We start from the raw sequence: 14,296 nt of genomic DNA on the forward strand, positions 1-14,296 counted from the left end.
AGTTTGCCTGCCTCCCTCCTTTCCTTCCTTCCTTCCTTCCTTCCTTCCTCCCTCCCTCCCTCCCTTTCTTTTTTAACCTGGCAGAGAGCATGAGAAAGATAAATTTTGGAAATTTCTGCTTTCATGTTAAAAAATTAAAAAACAAACACGAGATTACTTTCTGCCTCCTTGACTTCTTGTGCGTATGTGTTTGGCTTCTGAACGCACAGGGAAGCATTTTCCAGACTGGCCGTTGCACCTTCTGTGAGATGCAGGGCAGGAGCTGGAGTCTACACATGAAGCAGTATTTATTTCCTGTGACCTCACAGCTTTGGATGGCAAAGCAGTTGGTCAGCACGACGTGAAGAATCCGTCCAAAAAGCTGCCACAAACCGTCTTGAGGAGATATTTTTTAAAAACTACTTTTTTAAAACAGAAGAAACCCCAGTAATATGACGGACGTGAATGTTAGTAATTTCCACACATTGAAAGTATTATTTAGCATGAAAAGTAAAACTTTTGAAAAAATTTAAGATCTTATGTAATTATTTTAAGGAACCACTTATGTAAAGCTTGAATAAATTACTGAAATAACTTACTTGAATAAATTACTAAAAACAAAAAGGAATTACTCACAGGAGATACTCAAATTAGTTTATTATAATTCTTCAAACAAGTAAAACAAAAAATCCCCTCGCTTTTTTTGTTTGTTTTTGTTGTTGTTTGTTTGTGTGTGTGTGTGTGTGTGTGTGTGTGTGTTTTCCGTTTTTGCTGCTCTTTATGTCAGGGGGAAAGCATTCTTTCTGGAGAAGAAGCTGGCTCCAGTGAAGACATGGTCTACCTCCTGTGTTTTCTGAAGATACAGCCACAGCGAAGCGAGGCGCCTTCTCCTCTCTTTCTTGGATTAGAGGCAATTCTAAGGCTCTCACAGGTTTTAAACGATTCTTTTGCTAGTGAGGATTTTACCCATCGTATCTGTATTTCTCGGAAACAAGATCTTCCCTTAGTGAGGCAGGTTTAGCGCCTCAGTGCCCTTGGCCAAGAGCGGTGTTCTCCAGAGGTAATCTTGGAAGGAAGACGCTGCATACTGCTACTCAGAACAGAGTAACTAAGGACATTTTTTTTTTTCTTAAGAAATGTAAGGAGGCAATACAATAGGGACGTGATGGGGCTTCTCCTATTGTGTTCTGCAGCCACAGTCAGGGTTACCCCCACCCTGCGGAGGGGACCCCGATGGGAGCGGCGCCCCTCCACCTGGCTGATCCCAGACAGATGCGGGTGGGGGGCGGGGTAGGGGTGGGCTTCCTTCCCGGGGGCCCTCAGCCCCTTCCCTCTGGAAAGAGGCGCAGGCCGGGTTTCAGGGAGGCCTAGTGGGGGATTACACAGTGACCGCAGGGTCAAGTTCTCGCCTCTCGCTTGGGGCTTCGATGATCGCCTCCTACGGTGCCCTCCGGCCACGGTTCACTGCGGAAGTGTCTTTGAAGGGGAAATGTGTGCAGGGTGTCCTCTTTTCTCATATATGGGCAACTCCAAATAGTGAGTTGGGAACCTTGCCTTTGCGGCCCAAGGTGTCTTTGGAAAGCTCCTGTCGCCTGAGCTGCCCGGCACCGGGAGCGATCGCTACATCTCACCGCGCCCTGCGGGGTAGGCTGTCCGGTGCCCATCCTACAGACGCCCGCGGCTTTGAGGGCAGTGTGAATATCGCTCGAGCCGGGGGCTGTGGGAGGAGGTTGTGCTTATGAGGTGGAGCCGCGTATTTCTAAAGGGCCACAGAGACCACCCGGGCGCCAGCGGGCGGCCAAGAGTCCTGTCCTCCAGGGGCCCGGGAGGGGCACAGGTGGGAGGGAGCCCGAGGCAGAGCCGCCACCGCGGTCCCGTGGCCGCGCGTTCGCTTTGAAACCCTGGGTGGCACCGATCGCACGCAGGTGACCGCTACATGTAAGAGGTCAGTCGCCGGGTTAGAGAAAAAAGCCCCCGCCACCCCCCCAAAAGAGGCATGTAAAACACTCCCTTCTAAAAACAAAGGGGTGCAAATTTCTTTACTTCTCTTATTGAGGAACAAAAATACTCTTGCAATGGCACTTCAGTTTCCATAGGTACGAGGCAGGTGCTAGCTAGCACACCCACTTCCAACAGCATGGCTGTTTCCTATCGCTCTACTACCTGAGTGGCGTCAGTGTAGGTTCAGGCACCATTAGGAACATCTGACCAAACACGTACACAGCACGTACTGAGGATCGCCGGCTTCCCGGTGGACCAGGGAGCGGAGGAGACAGCTACAGCACTGAGAGGACAGCCCGGCCAGCGGGGCCGCGGCGCGCGCTCAGGGCGGGGCCGCGGGCGCCTAGCGCCGCCGCCGCCGACGCTCCTCGCGGCAGCAGTACGAGCAGTAGTGCTCGGTCTCGGCGCGCCCGTAGAACGCGCACTTCTCTCGCTGGCGGGGCCGTCCGGGCCGCCCACACCGTTCGAGCGCGCGGCCGGCGTGTCGGCGAACTCCAGGCCGTCGCGCGCCGAGCCGAAGCCGTTGGCGTAGGTCTGCGACTTGCGCTCGGCAGAGCTTGCCGCCCCCGCCGCGCCGGGCAAGGCCCCTGGGAGGCGGGCGCCATCAACTCGACCGTGTTGACCGTGCGCAGGGTGGCGGCGCGCGCCGGGCTGTAGCTCAGCGACGACAGCTCGCGGCTCTGCCGCGGGTACAAGGCGCACGGCCGCAGCACGCCCAAGGCCGCAGCACGCCTTGTCCCGCGCGCCTCACCGCCTCCACGTGGATAACGCTCTGGCGCCCCGGCGCCGGGGGGCTGCCCCCGGGGACCGGTCCGCTGGCGCCCGCGCGCCGCTGCCGCCGCCGCCGCCGCCGCCGCCGGGGCCCGTGGAGGCCGCGCCGCGCGGCGCCGCCCGTGACCCCTCCGCCGACCGGGGTTCGGGCGCTCCTTGAGCTTGAGCACCAGCTGCGTGAGGGCCCGGCGAGGCGCGCTCGGGGCTCCGCCCGCCCTCGGCCTCAGGCCTGCGCGGCGGCCCCTTGGCCGTGGAGGCGGCAGGGGCGTCGCGGCGCCGCTGCTCGGCGCTGAAGCGCTCCTGCGCGCCGGTCAGGTAGTAGCCGATCATCTCCTCGTGGAACTAGTGCCGGTGGCTGGTGAGCAGCAGGCCGGCTCAGATGAACTTGCGCTCGCCCTGCATGGCGGCGCGCAGGATGTGGAGGCTCAGCTTCACGTCCGTGCTGTACTTCCGGGCATCGCCGCGGGGCCCGCCGCCCTTGTCGGCTGGCGACGCGCCTGCTGCTTTGCCCGTGGGCGACGGCGTGGTCTTCTCCGAAGGCGACGTGCTGGCCGAGGCTCCCGACTCCTCCTCGCTGCCCTTGCGCGCGCCTTGGCCTTCTCCTTGCCGCGCTCGGGCGCGTCGCCGTGATTGCCGTTGGCTGACTTGGAGTGGCTCATCGGGCCGTGCACCAGGCCGCCCATGTTCTTCTTCAGCTGGATGCCCACGGAGTCCGCGCGGGTCTTGTCCTTGTCCTTGCGCTGCTTCTCCTTCGCTTTGTCCTTGCCGTTCTTGCTGTTGGAGTTGCTGCACAGCGAGTCGCGGTCCGAGTCCAGCGAGTCGGTCAGGGACTGCACGTCCTCCCCCGCCGAGGCCGTCGGGGACTCCGGCTGCGCCAGAGGGGCCAGCGAGGGAGAGGGAGGGCAGGGAAGGGAGGAGGTTAGAGCTGTCCCCACGCGGCAGATGGAGGCAGACCCTGCTTCCGCAGTGTGGCCTCCGGCCTCACGGTCCCCGGCCCCAGCTGTGGCCCAGCCTGAGAGTCTCCTGATTCTCGAGCTAGAGTTGTTGCCTTCGGAGCCCTCGTGGAGGCTAGAAAAGAACACCCACAGCCAAGTTATGACATATGCCACGCAGCTGGACTCTGGAGCCATCAGTAACATAGGGTATCGGGACCTGCCTCAGGGAGCCCTGTGAAGATTAAATACACGTAAAGGCTGAAGTACGAAAGCACCCTGAGCAGTGCCAGCTTGTCCTGGGTACTGACTGTGTGCCGGGCACTGCCCTCCTTGCTTTCCTCGTGTCACTTAAAAAAATATTCGTTACGAGCCCCAGTTTATGGTTAAATAAACTGACGTCTGGGGAGGACCAATTATTTGTAAGTTTGGTTTTTTTTTAAGCAAATCCCTTTTCCTGGGACTTTACTACTGAGATCACAAAAAAACCAGTCCGATACTTAGAACGAATCCCTCTTAGCATCTGGAGGCAGGGCCAGCATGGGTCCTCCCCGGGGGAGGGGGCCAAGTGGGGCACCAGCCCCTTTCTCACAGCCCTCCCTTCCTGGAGGGGAGAGAAGGAGAAGAGAAGGAGGGGGTGCCGAGGAGTCACACCCTCGGTTCCCTGCCTTTTCCAAGGACCCACACACACTTTTATAATTAATTCCGCTCCGTGGCAGCACATCGTGTTCCGATCTCGGCAGAGAGAGTTTTGTGTTGTGACTTGCCTACGGTTTGTTTTCTGAGTGGGCGGGGTTTATTCCTCTCCTTCCCAAGAAAATAAGGGAAGAAAAACTCCCCTAGCCGGAGCGCGCGCCTACGTCCAGACTCGTAGGCACACGCGCACACAGGCCCGCGTTCCAGCCGGAGCCGGGGCGGCGGGGACCGCGGGCGGCGAGGACCGAGGGCGGGGCGGCCCCCGTGGGGGAGGATGCACCCCGCCTGCCCGCCCCGAGCCGAGTGCGCCTGCCGGTCCGTCCTGGCGCGCTCCAGGCTCACCCGGGTCTCGGAGGGGATCCGGATTCACGTCACATTCATGTAGCTGTGCAGAAGGTTCAGCTTGGCTTCTAGCGACAGGATCAGGCTAGAGAGAGAGGAACACAGAGTGAGACGCGCCCCAGCTCGCCCGCGCGCACCCCGCCCGCCGGCGGCCGTCCTCGAGGAGCAGGGGCGCACGGCGCCCAGCCCCTTCCCGGGAAGCACGGGGACAGCCCGCCCCATAGGGCGTTGGGGGAGGGGGCACAGGGTAGGGTCTTATTGGGCCAGCCGGGCCCAATAAGTTATCGTTGTCGTCTTTCCGCCACTCCCAGCCCTTCCCTGGCGTCCACCGCAAAGTGCAGAGGCAGCAGCTTGTGCTCCGAATCCTTCAGGGGGATCACGGCTGGGACGCAAAAGAGAGAGAGGCCCGTGCCAGGTGGCCCAAGGCGCGATGGGAGGCTCAAAGACCCCGCGACCCCCAGGGAGGACAGGAAAGGGCCCCTGAGACCAGGTGTCTCCGTGATTAAGGAAACCAAATGGGGGTGTACACAGGACATCTATGCCAGTAGGAGCGTTAAGGCCAGAGGTTTCAAAACCACCACTAATAGTTTTTTAAAATTCCTCTTTATTGTGGAGCCTGAAGAGCAGTTGGAGACATGACCTGGCCTCGACATGGGTCAAAAGGCAGGTGCCCTTCTTGGGCAGCAGACAAAACAAAGCTATTACTACTTCTGCCATTTCTGAGGAAGGATCCAGGCCAGACAGCACAGGGAGCAAGGTCACCTGGGAGGGGGCTTGGGTCCAGACCCACCCATCTCCTCCCAGAGGAGGGGAGCGAGGGCTGCCGGCCCATCTGCTCTTTCGGGAGTTCATGCAGCAATTCTGTGTCGGTGTGGGACCCAGGGACCCCGTCGCCCTTGCCACAGAGAGCTCACATCCTGGACCGGACCAGGGACAGGATAAACAGGTGACATACAGCTCATGCCGTCAGGCGGTAATAGCGCCCTGAGGGTGAACAAGCAGGAGCCTGGCAAACCTTTCTGGGGTGGCCCAGTGAGCCTTCCGGGGAGGGAACGTGCAGGTAGACAAGGCGGTGAGGAGAGATGGGCCCCTCACTGCACAGAGGGGTGGACTCGTCAGAGTACCGCCCCTGCTCCGGGGAAGCCGGGACCACCTCAGAAAGGCTGAGGCCGAGGCGGGTGTTTACAGGTTTGTCTGGGATCTGCCGGGAGCTTCCGGGCCTGCTGGGATCAGCTCCCTGGTGACGTTGTTGATGTCAGAGGCAGAGAATGGGGAGACGGTTACCCCCCCCATTTCTGCCCTCGGAGCAGCAGCCGCATGGGGGCTGCACTAAGCACCCCTGCAGGCCCCACCTGAGGGTCAGGTCCCAGCAGAGCAGCACAGCCTGGGGCTCGGCCAGGCCGGCAGCTTGGTTGCTGGAGCCTGGCTTCCTGCCTCCGTGCCAGTGGCTGGTGGAGGGAGAATCGGGTGCTTCTGTGAGTGCTGCTGGGGATGGTACGTGCCGGTGCAGGGCCTGGGGAGTCTTCACTCAGACCCTTCTGGGGCCTCCAGCAGGGGCTCTCGCCTCTGCTGTCCCACCGGCTTAGGAGGGAGGTGTGGCCAGGCCCCCTTCTAGATGGGGAGGTAGGTTAGGAGCTGACAGCTCCTGGGTGGGCGCCTCCCTGTTTCAGGCCTATCCTTGACCCTGGAGTGCCTCTCTACTGTCCTGATTGAGCACGTGGGGCCTCCCACACGCTGTTTTCCTTTAGCACCAAGAGCCCCATCTTTGGGGACAGTGAGCCCCCAGGCACCACTCCAGGATGCAGGGGGCCTTGCTCCTGCCCAAGGTTTACCTGACCTCTTCCTCACTCCTCCCCCGCCCCCACCTCCCAGGTGCTGGCCGTGAGGCTGGTGTCACTTCCCCATATTCATGGTAGGGGTGCCATGGCAAAAACAGAAAGGCAAATCAATAAATAATAAATACATAAAATCTAAGGTTGAATACCATTAATAGTTGATTTTCTAATAAGAAATCGGAAACATTGACTCAGTGCTGCCCTCCAGTGTTGCTAAAGAGACACAAATAATCCTCTTCCTCCACCCCTGCTTCCCCAACCCCCCCCCATACAAGGGAAATACAGCTTTGCTCGGGATTTCCCCTTTCATCTGGATGGGGCTGGGCGGCACTGTGCTCTGGTTTGAGAGGTCAGGGGCAGCTTGGTCTGCCTTGGCTTGCTCAGTCCTGCCTTTGTGTGGCTCTGACACACAGGCCACCCCTCCCAGGGCTGGAGAGCTGCAGGATAGCTCAGGACCAGCCTCCCGTGGGCCATACCCAGGAGCTAGTCCCATAGTTCCAAGAGTCACCACGACAACAGAGAGGGGGTGGTCCGGCTTCCCACCCATGGGTGGGGACAGGGGGTAGAGGCTCCCTCTGTAGACAGGGCTTGGTAAAGGTGCTCACCCCAGGCCCCCAGGCACATGGCCAAACCAGAGTAACCAGGAAACGGACCCAAGGACTCTATTTTAAATAAGCATCCTCCGTGGGTCTTAAAATCAAGCAAATCTGGGAAACATTGTTCTAGAATAATAATCTGTTAGGGCCAGTTTCTGTGGGTGTAGTGTGGGTGATTTGGGGTCTGGCTCTCCACCTTCCCAGGGGACAGAGGCCTTGGGGGCATCTGCCCAGGCCGGCTACATTTCCCAGTCCCCACCCTAGCGTTAGGAAGGAACACGTGCTGACTTGCGCCCGTGGGGCATGCGAGGAAGCCCTGGGCGAAGTGGTTAGGCGTGGGTGGCCCTTCTCCCCTACACCCCTTCCCGGCGAGGTGGTTTCTGATCACGGTGGCCCTGGAAGGCATCAGGAGTGGGCTCCCGACTCCCCACTTGGAGGGGGCCTGCCTGTATTAGGAACACCCGTTTTAGACTTTATTTGCAGGAGAACCAAACTTCTATCACATGAAGCCACTGTGATTTTTGTCTATTTGTTTCAGATAAACCAGCTCAAGTAGTACAGCTGTACAGCCCCCCTCAGCCTCCCTACCAAAGAGCTGCTGGGAATTCCTACACTCAGTAGCTGGGCTGGAACGGACTTCCTGGGCTCCCCACCTTGACCCCGCACCCCAATACACAAAGCCGAAGGCTGGAATCACCTGAAGGTGCTAGAGCCTGACCACGCAGCAGGCTCCTGGCAGCCTCTCAGCCTGGATGTCGGAAGGCATCTTGTATGCAGAGGGCACAGTTGTGGCCCGCTGGTCAGGGTTGAGGCTGCAGGGCCCAGGAGCCCCACCTGTAGCTGTACAGCCTAGGGCGGCCTCGAGAACAGGCGCTCTGTGAGCCTCAGGTACTTCCCATGCTTCTGCCTGTCACTTTACACACTTACTTTTCCCTGTTGAAAACCTGGCCTCACCCGGTGAGAGGGGGAGTGATGCGGCGACTCGCCCTCTGGTGGCAAATGTCTGGAACAGCAAATGCTTTTCAAAATAAGCCTGCAAACGTTTTTCCCCCTTTGAAAAAACTCTCTCGTATCTTTTAACCTGGAAACATATAGGCATTATTTCAAACTAGCCTGGACAAGGGGTGACTGAAGCAGCATCCAATTTTCAGTACTTATTTTCCAAAAAAGAATGGGGACCTCTGGTTTCTGTTTGGGATGTAAAAAGCTGAAGGAGCAATGTCCCACCAGTATAACAACAATAATCTAGACAAACTGCAGATTCACAACTCTCTTTTTTACTTAAAAAAATTTATTAGTTTTGGCTGCGTTGGCTTTTCGTTGCTGCGTGCGGGCTTTTCTCTAGTTGCAGTGAGCGGGGTCTACTCTTTGTTGCGGTGCGCGGGCTCTAGGCGGGAGGGCTTCAGTAGTTGTGGCATGTGGGTATCAGTAGTTGTAACGCATGGGCTCTAGAGTGCAGGCTCGGTAGTTGTGGCGCACGGGCTTAGTTGCTCCGCAGCATGTGGGATCTTCCTGGACCAGGCCTCGAATCCGTGTCCCCTGAATTGGCAGGTGGATTCTTAACCACTGCGCCACCAGGGAAGTTCTGACAACTTTCCTTTAACCCGTCCGAGAGCTGAAGTCACAGGCAACTGGCTAGCCCCAAATCGAAGGAAAAACAGGTGCCTTTGAGGAGGGATGGACATGAACTTAATGGGGCAGACTCAGTTGGACCCCCTTAAGAAGAATTCAGCTAAAATTGGTAAAGGAAGGGTGTAGCCTAGTGAAAGAATACAGGACCCTGGGGGCCACAGACATAAGGGAAATTCACAAGCACTTACAGGCCCCTCTCCATGGGACCTGACCTGTGCTCACAAAAAGACTGGCCAGGGCTTCCCTGGTGGCGCAGTGGTTGAGAGTCCGCCTGCCGATGCAGGGGACACGGGTTCGTGCCCCGGTCCGGGAAGATCCCACATGCCGCGGAGCGGCTGGGCCCGTGAACCATGGCCGGTGAGCCTGCGCGTCCGGAGCCTGTGCTCCGCAACAGTGAGAGCCCCGCGTACCGCAAAAAAAAAAAAAAAGACTGGACAGAATTCTGAGAAAGTGTCCTTCACGTACCTTTCCCATCTGTACTGTGGAAGAGACTGCAGGGGACAGGGCAACACACACCGTTGGTCTTAGGGCACTGGGCCTTTCCCCAGTAAAGCTTGGAGTGGGAGCAGGAAATAGGGAATAAACATCTTTTTCCCTGGGGGAGGGGCAGGAATATGTGCTGAGACCAGAAGTACAGCTGGGGGAGGTCACTCCCTCCCCCCAGATCCAGGGACACAGCACCTGCCTAAGATAGAAGCTTAAATCAGAATAATAGAAACCTTACCCTTCTGTGCTCCCCTCCCACACCCAGGCTAACAAGCTGCGAGTAATAGCGATCTGCTAGAAAGGGGGCAAGAATACGGAGAGAGAGACCCTTGCCGAAGTGAGGCGCAGCACAAAGCATGCAGCAGACGGTGAGAAATACCATCCCTACCGTAAACACAAGATATAACTAGAGGCCTTTGAAGGTAACCAGCGTAGCATCAGGTCCCGACTAGACTGATCCCAACCCCATGCAGCAAAAGAAAAGGAATCAAAATGATATACCTTCGTCTTTATTGCCCTACTCAAGATGGCTGGCTCTCAACAAAACATTTTTGGCATAAGAAAAGACAGGAGAAAACCAGCACATTGACAAGAGATGGGACAAATGACAGAACGAGGCAGATATGACACAGGTGTTGAAACTATTAGACCTGATTTAAAATAAATGATTAATAAGTTGAAGACTCTAATAGAAAAGGCAGACACCATGCAGAATTTGATGGTTAATTTCTGCAGAGAGAAAAAAATCTATAAGAAAGAGTCAAATTTAAATGCTAGAAATAAAAAAAAAAAACAATAATCGAGATAAAGAATGACTTTGAGGGGCTGATCGGTAGACTTTACACAGCTGAGGAAAGAATCTGTGAACAGTAAGATAGGTCAATAGAAATTACCCAGATTGAAACACTGGCTGTGCGTACCCATCGGAGCTGCCCATGGTCATTCAGAGCGGCCATCAGGCCCCAGGTTGTGCCTGGAGACGAGAAATGACACGAGATTACAATACTGATGCATGAATAATGGTCACATCCTAGGAGAGAACCACGCAAAGAAGGGTCTCTTATAGCACGTGTTCATTCACGAACTCCCCACCAGTAGTTCTCGTTCATTTTTCTTTATGTTCTTTTCTATTATTATTTTTTTTGGCCACGCCGCATGACTTGCAGGATCTTAGTTCCCTGACCAGGGATTGAACCCAGGCCCCAGCAGTGAAAGCGCCGAGTCCTAACCACTGGACCACCAGGGAATTCCCTCTTTTTTTGTGGTTTTTCACTCAATGGTTTTTAGTATATTCACAGCGTTGTGCAACCATCAACACTATACAATCCCAGCACATTTTCATTACCCTGGAAAGAAACTTCTTTTAAAAATTGAAGTATAGGGCTTCCCTGGTGGCGCAGTTGTTGAGAGTCCGCCTGCCGATGCGGGGGACATGGGTTCGTGCCCCGGTCCGGGAGGATCCCACGTGCCGCGGAGCGGCTGTGCCCGTGAGCCATGGCCGCTGAGCCTGCGCGTCCGGAGCCTGTGCTCCGCAACGGGAGAGGCCACAACAGTGAGAGGCCCGCGTACTGAAAAAAAAAAAAAAAAAAAAAAAATTGAAGTATAGTTGATTTACAATGTTTCAGGTGCACAGCAAAGAGATTCAGTTATACATACACATAGATAGATCTATTCTTTTTCAGATGCTTTTCCACTATAGGTCATTACAAGATATTGAACCTAGTAGTTCCCTGGGCTGTACAGTAGGGTCCTTGTCTTAGTTCTCATTTTTCAGAGGGGTAAGATGGCCTGATGTGTACTCTCTAAGAGTAGAATTTCACACCCACACCTGATGTAGAGTAGTATTTCACACCCACACCTGATGTTCCCTCTGAAGTAGGTGACATACCTACTGCCCTGGCCTTAGATTCGCACATCCTGCAGAACCCTCCATGCCTCTGAAAACAAAGTCATACAGCTTACTCTCCGAGGGGAGCAAAACACAGAATAAAAAAAAAAAAAAAAAAGAATGAAAAGAACTCCCACATTTTCTCTGGGTTTTCGCTCAGTATTTCACCTTTTCCTTGAAGCTCAGTTTGGGGAGGGCAGAGGCTCCAGGAGGCTCGCTGTGCGCGAGCCTCGGTGGCAGGCGACCTCAGAGCTCAGGCGCTGGACTGGGTGAGACCCCAGGCAGGACAGGTGTGCCCACCCCAGGCAGCACTTAGCGGGATGGGTGCTGGGGGTTTGCAGCACGAGGGCGAGCTGATGGGGGGCTGGAACTCGGTGTGGGGCCTCTAATCCCTGACTCTGAGACTTGGTGGACTTCTGACGGAAGGAAGGAGGCAGCACACACCGCATCCGATTCCATTAGGCATCATGCGCTTTTTACAGGCAAAGAATTAAAGCTTAGCTTTAATTTTAAAGAGCAAATAAAATCTTACCCTCTCCCGATTAACTTTGAATTGCAGGTATTCACTATATTCACTAAAGATATGCTGAATTATGTGGTATAGACAATAGAATGAGCCTTCGAATGTCTAAAATAATATCTGAGCATCTCCCTCTGGTCTTTCTATTTTTTCCTGCAACAGACTTGATACTATCAACCAGAATGTTTAAATTCTATCACATGGATATTTACAATTTAATCATATTTTTTTCCTCCACAGTCAGCTAACAAAGACACCACAGAAGCATCTTTGCACATCTCAGTGGGAAAGAAAAACAAATGAAACCATCCGGGTTATTCTACAAAACCCCAGCAGGATCTGGGGGTGTTTTTGTAAGTGATGACAGGTGGGGACGTGGGTGGAAAGCAGCCCTGTTACTGTTAGTAGTTGTGTCGTGCAAGGTGGTAGCAATGACAGAGTCAGTTTAGGGGAACCAGTTGAAGCAGAAATGCAAGTGTGCACTTTCACTCTTACACGCAACTAACAATCACAGTGTACATACACTGCCTGGGTGACCACAAACGCACTTTCAAGTCTAAGTGCTGGTGTCTATCAAATGGGCACCCACGTTCCAGGGCACGGTCCAAGAACGGCAAGACAAGGCCCTGACTTTAGGGACATTATTCCTTAGCTGGGGTGATGACCTGGGTGGGCACCTTGCTCTAAAGCAGGGCCGAGGGTGGCAGGGGACACAGGGAGGGCTGAACCCGTGTCCGGGAGGAAGGGCAAGGAGAGCCGAGGTGGAAGAGAGGCACACGGACCGTGGTCCTATCACAAAATGCAGACAGGTTAATACGGGAGTGCGTATTAACAATGACACCAGCACAACGGATCCTGGCTGGGAAGGGAAACAGCCCGCGTGGAGCAGCTGGGTGGAGCCGGGGGTGTCATTGTCCCCCAGCCCCACGGGGAACAGGCACTGTCCTGGCGCCTCACAAACAGAAAGTGAGCCTTAGAGGGTTGCTACACCATGGGGTTTGCATGTGAACCCTCCAATCCGGTCCTTTCCACTGAGCTGCGTCTCCCCTGCAGGGCTGCCCGTGGACACAAGACCCAGTCCTGGCAGAGCTGTGGCCCCCCAGCTGCTGCTCCCAGGGGCCAGCCCACCATGCTTCTCCAATGCACGGGAAAGAGCCCGTCCTGCTGTTCCAGCCCGTTCCCTGCAGGAGACCCTTCCAGAGGCCCCCATCCACATTCCCATCACAGACAGTCAGGACCACAGTGATCACTTGTGGCCTCCGTGAACCAGAGCTCCAGGGTGGGGGGAGAGGGTGTTCCCTCCACGTGCCTCTGTTAGAGCATCAGCTAGGGCGACGCCAGGAATCACGTGTTCAGCCATCAGGAAAGGCTGGTCCACTCTGCTCTCCCACCCAGGGACCTCTCACTCGCTGGTTTTTCCCACTTGCTCAGGCCTCTGTTGTCTTGTCCCATCACTGCCCTGGGCTCCTGCTTACTTCGCTACACACCTGCCCGTATCCCTAACTGGTGAGCATTCTGGTTCTAACCTGGGCTGCACCTTTTAGCAAACGGAGATCCAATAAGTGTCGGGTGAGAGCGAAGATGGAGGGGAGGAGGGGGTGGCACTGTCCACAAGGCCCAAATGCTTCCCAAATGCTTGCTTCCAAGATTTTAAAGAACTCCTCAAGGATCCAGGACACGAGGGTCCGTGCATGTGGAAAGGGTCCAAGAGGCCACTGAGAGGGAAGAAAGCAAGACGAATGGAAGAAAGACACACTCATCAGACATTTAGGGGGTCAGAGCCCCTCAAGATCTGCTTCCAGCTCTGCACAATTCCAAAGATGGCAGCTCGGGACAAACAGGAATGCCAGTGGTGACTGACAGACGAGTGGATGGGGGATGCCCCAGGGATGAGCTTGACACTTGTGGTTGTACAGGTTGTACTAAAAACAGGAAATCTAGAGGAGAGGGGCAGGACGAGGGCCCTGGTGGCCTGGGAGCAGGGTTTGGTGCTCAGAGAGCGTACATTTCAAGATCCCCTTTCATCTTCTCCACTGTAAGTCTTGAGAGTACCCACAGATGTCACGCGGAGGGAAGATGAGGTGGAAGGGCACCGAGGCCCACCCTGGAGACAGCATCATAGTGATGGAACCGGTGGAGGCCACACAGAATTCACAGCTGGGTGACTGGGGCGCCACAGGCTGTGAGCCCTGAAGCCAGCACACTCTAATGGGGGGGATCGGTCCAGCAGCGCAGTCAAGATTCAGGCTCTGGGCCTGGCCCCACCTCCCAGCTACTTCTGTGACAGTGACTATACACATGCCACCACACGAAACCTCGGGGTACGTTTCTGTGCAATTGGGATAATAAAATCCACCTAATGAAAGTTCTTAGGCGGGGTAAGTGAGGCAAGGAGACTACGTTTGTAAAGTTCTTATCACGCGGAAAGCTCTCAGTGTTAGGACCATTCGTGATAAGTTTTCGCTTACGTCTAACTTCTATCACTTGTGGTTGAAATCCAGATGGTAAGTGACACAACTGAGACTCAAAGCCAGGTCTGTCTTGATCAAAACCTAAGCTTCAAAAAAAAAAAAAAACCTGATCTTCTGGGACCACAGCTCCCTTGAACCTGACCTTGT

At 55.3% G+C, this 14,296-nt stretch overlaps 1 protein-coding gene across 1 annotated transcript; it reads right to left on the reverse strand.

The window, feature by feature from the left end:
• Nucleotides 1-613: 613 nt before the first annotated feature.
• OTUD7A (OTU deubiquitinase 7A) lies at nt 614-5,033 on the reverse strand. Its single transcript, XM_089906677.1, is given in 8 exon segments — nt 614-2,418; nt 2,421-2,573; nt 2,576-2,728; nt 2,731-2,812; nt 2,815-2,888; nt 2,891-2,931; nt 2,933-3,339; nt 3,342-5,033. Coding segments are annotated over 8 exon segments (1,554 nt in total). The 5' UTR covers nt 3,891-5,033; the 3' UTR covers nt 614-2,323.
• Between the last annotated feature and the right edge of the window lie 9,263 nt (nt 5,034-14,296).

The sequence above is a fragment of the Delphinapterus leucas genome, chromosome 2, assembly GCF_059928025.1.
Source record: "Delphinapterus leucas isolate spDelLeu-1000000601 "Yukka" chromosome 2, BTC_Dleu_Yukka2, whole genome shotgun sequence".
Classification (NCBI taxonomy): domain Eukaryota; kingdom Metazoa; phylum Chordata; class Mammalia; order Artiodactyla; family Monodontidae; genus Delphinapterus; species Delphinapterus leucas.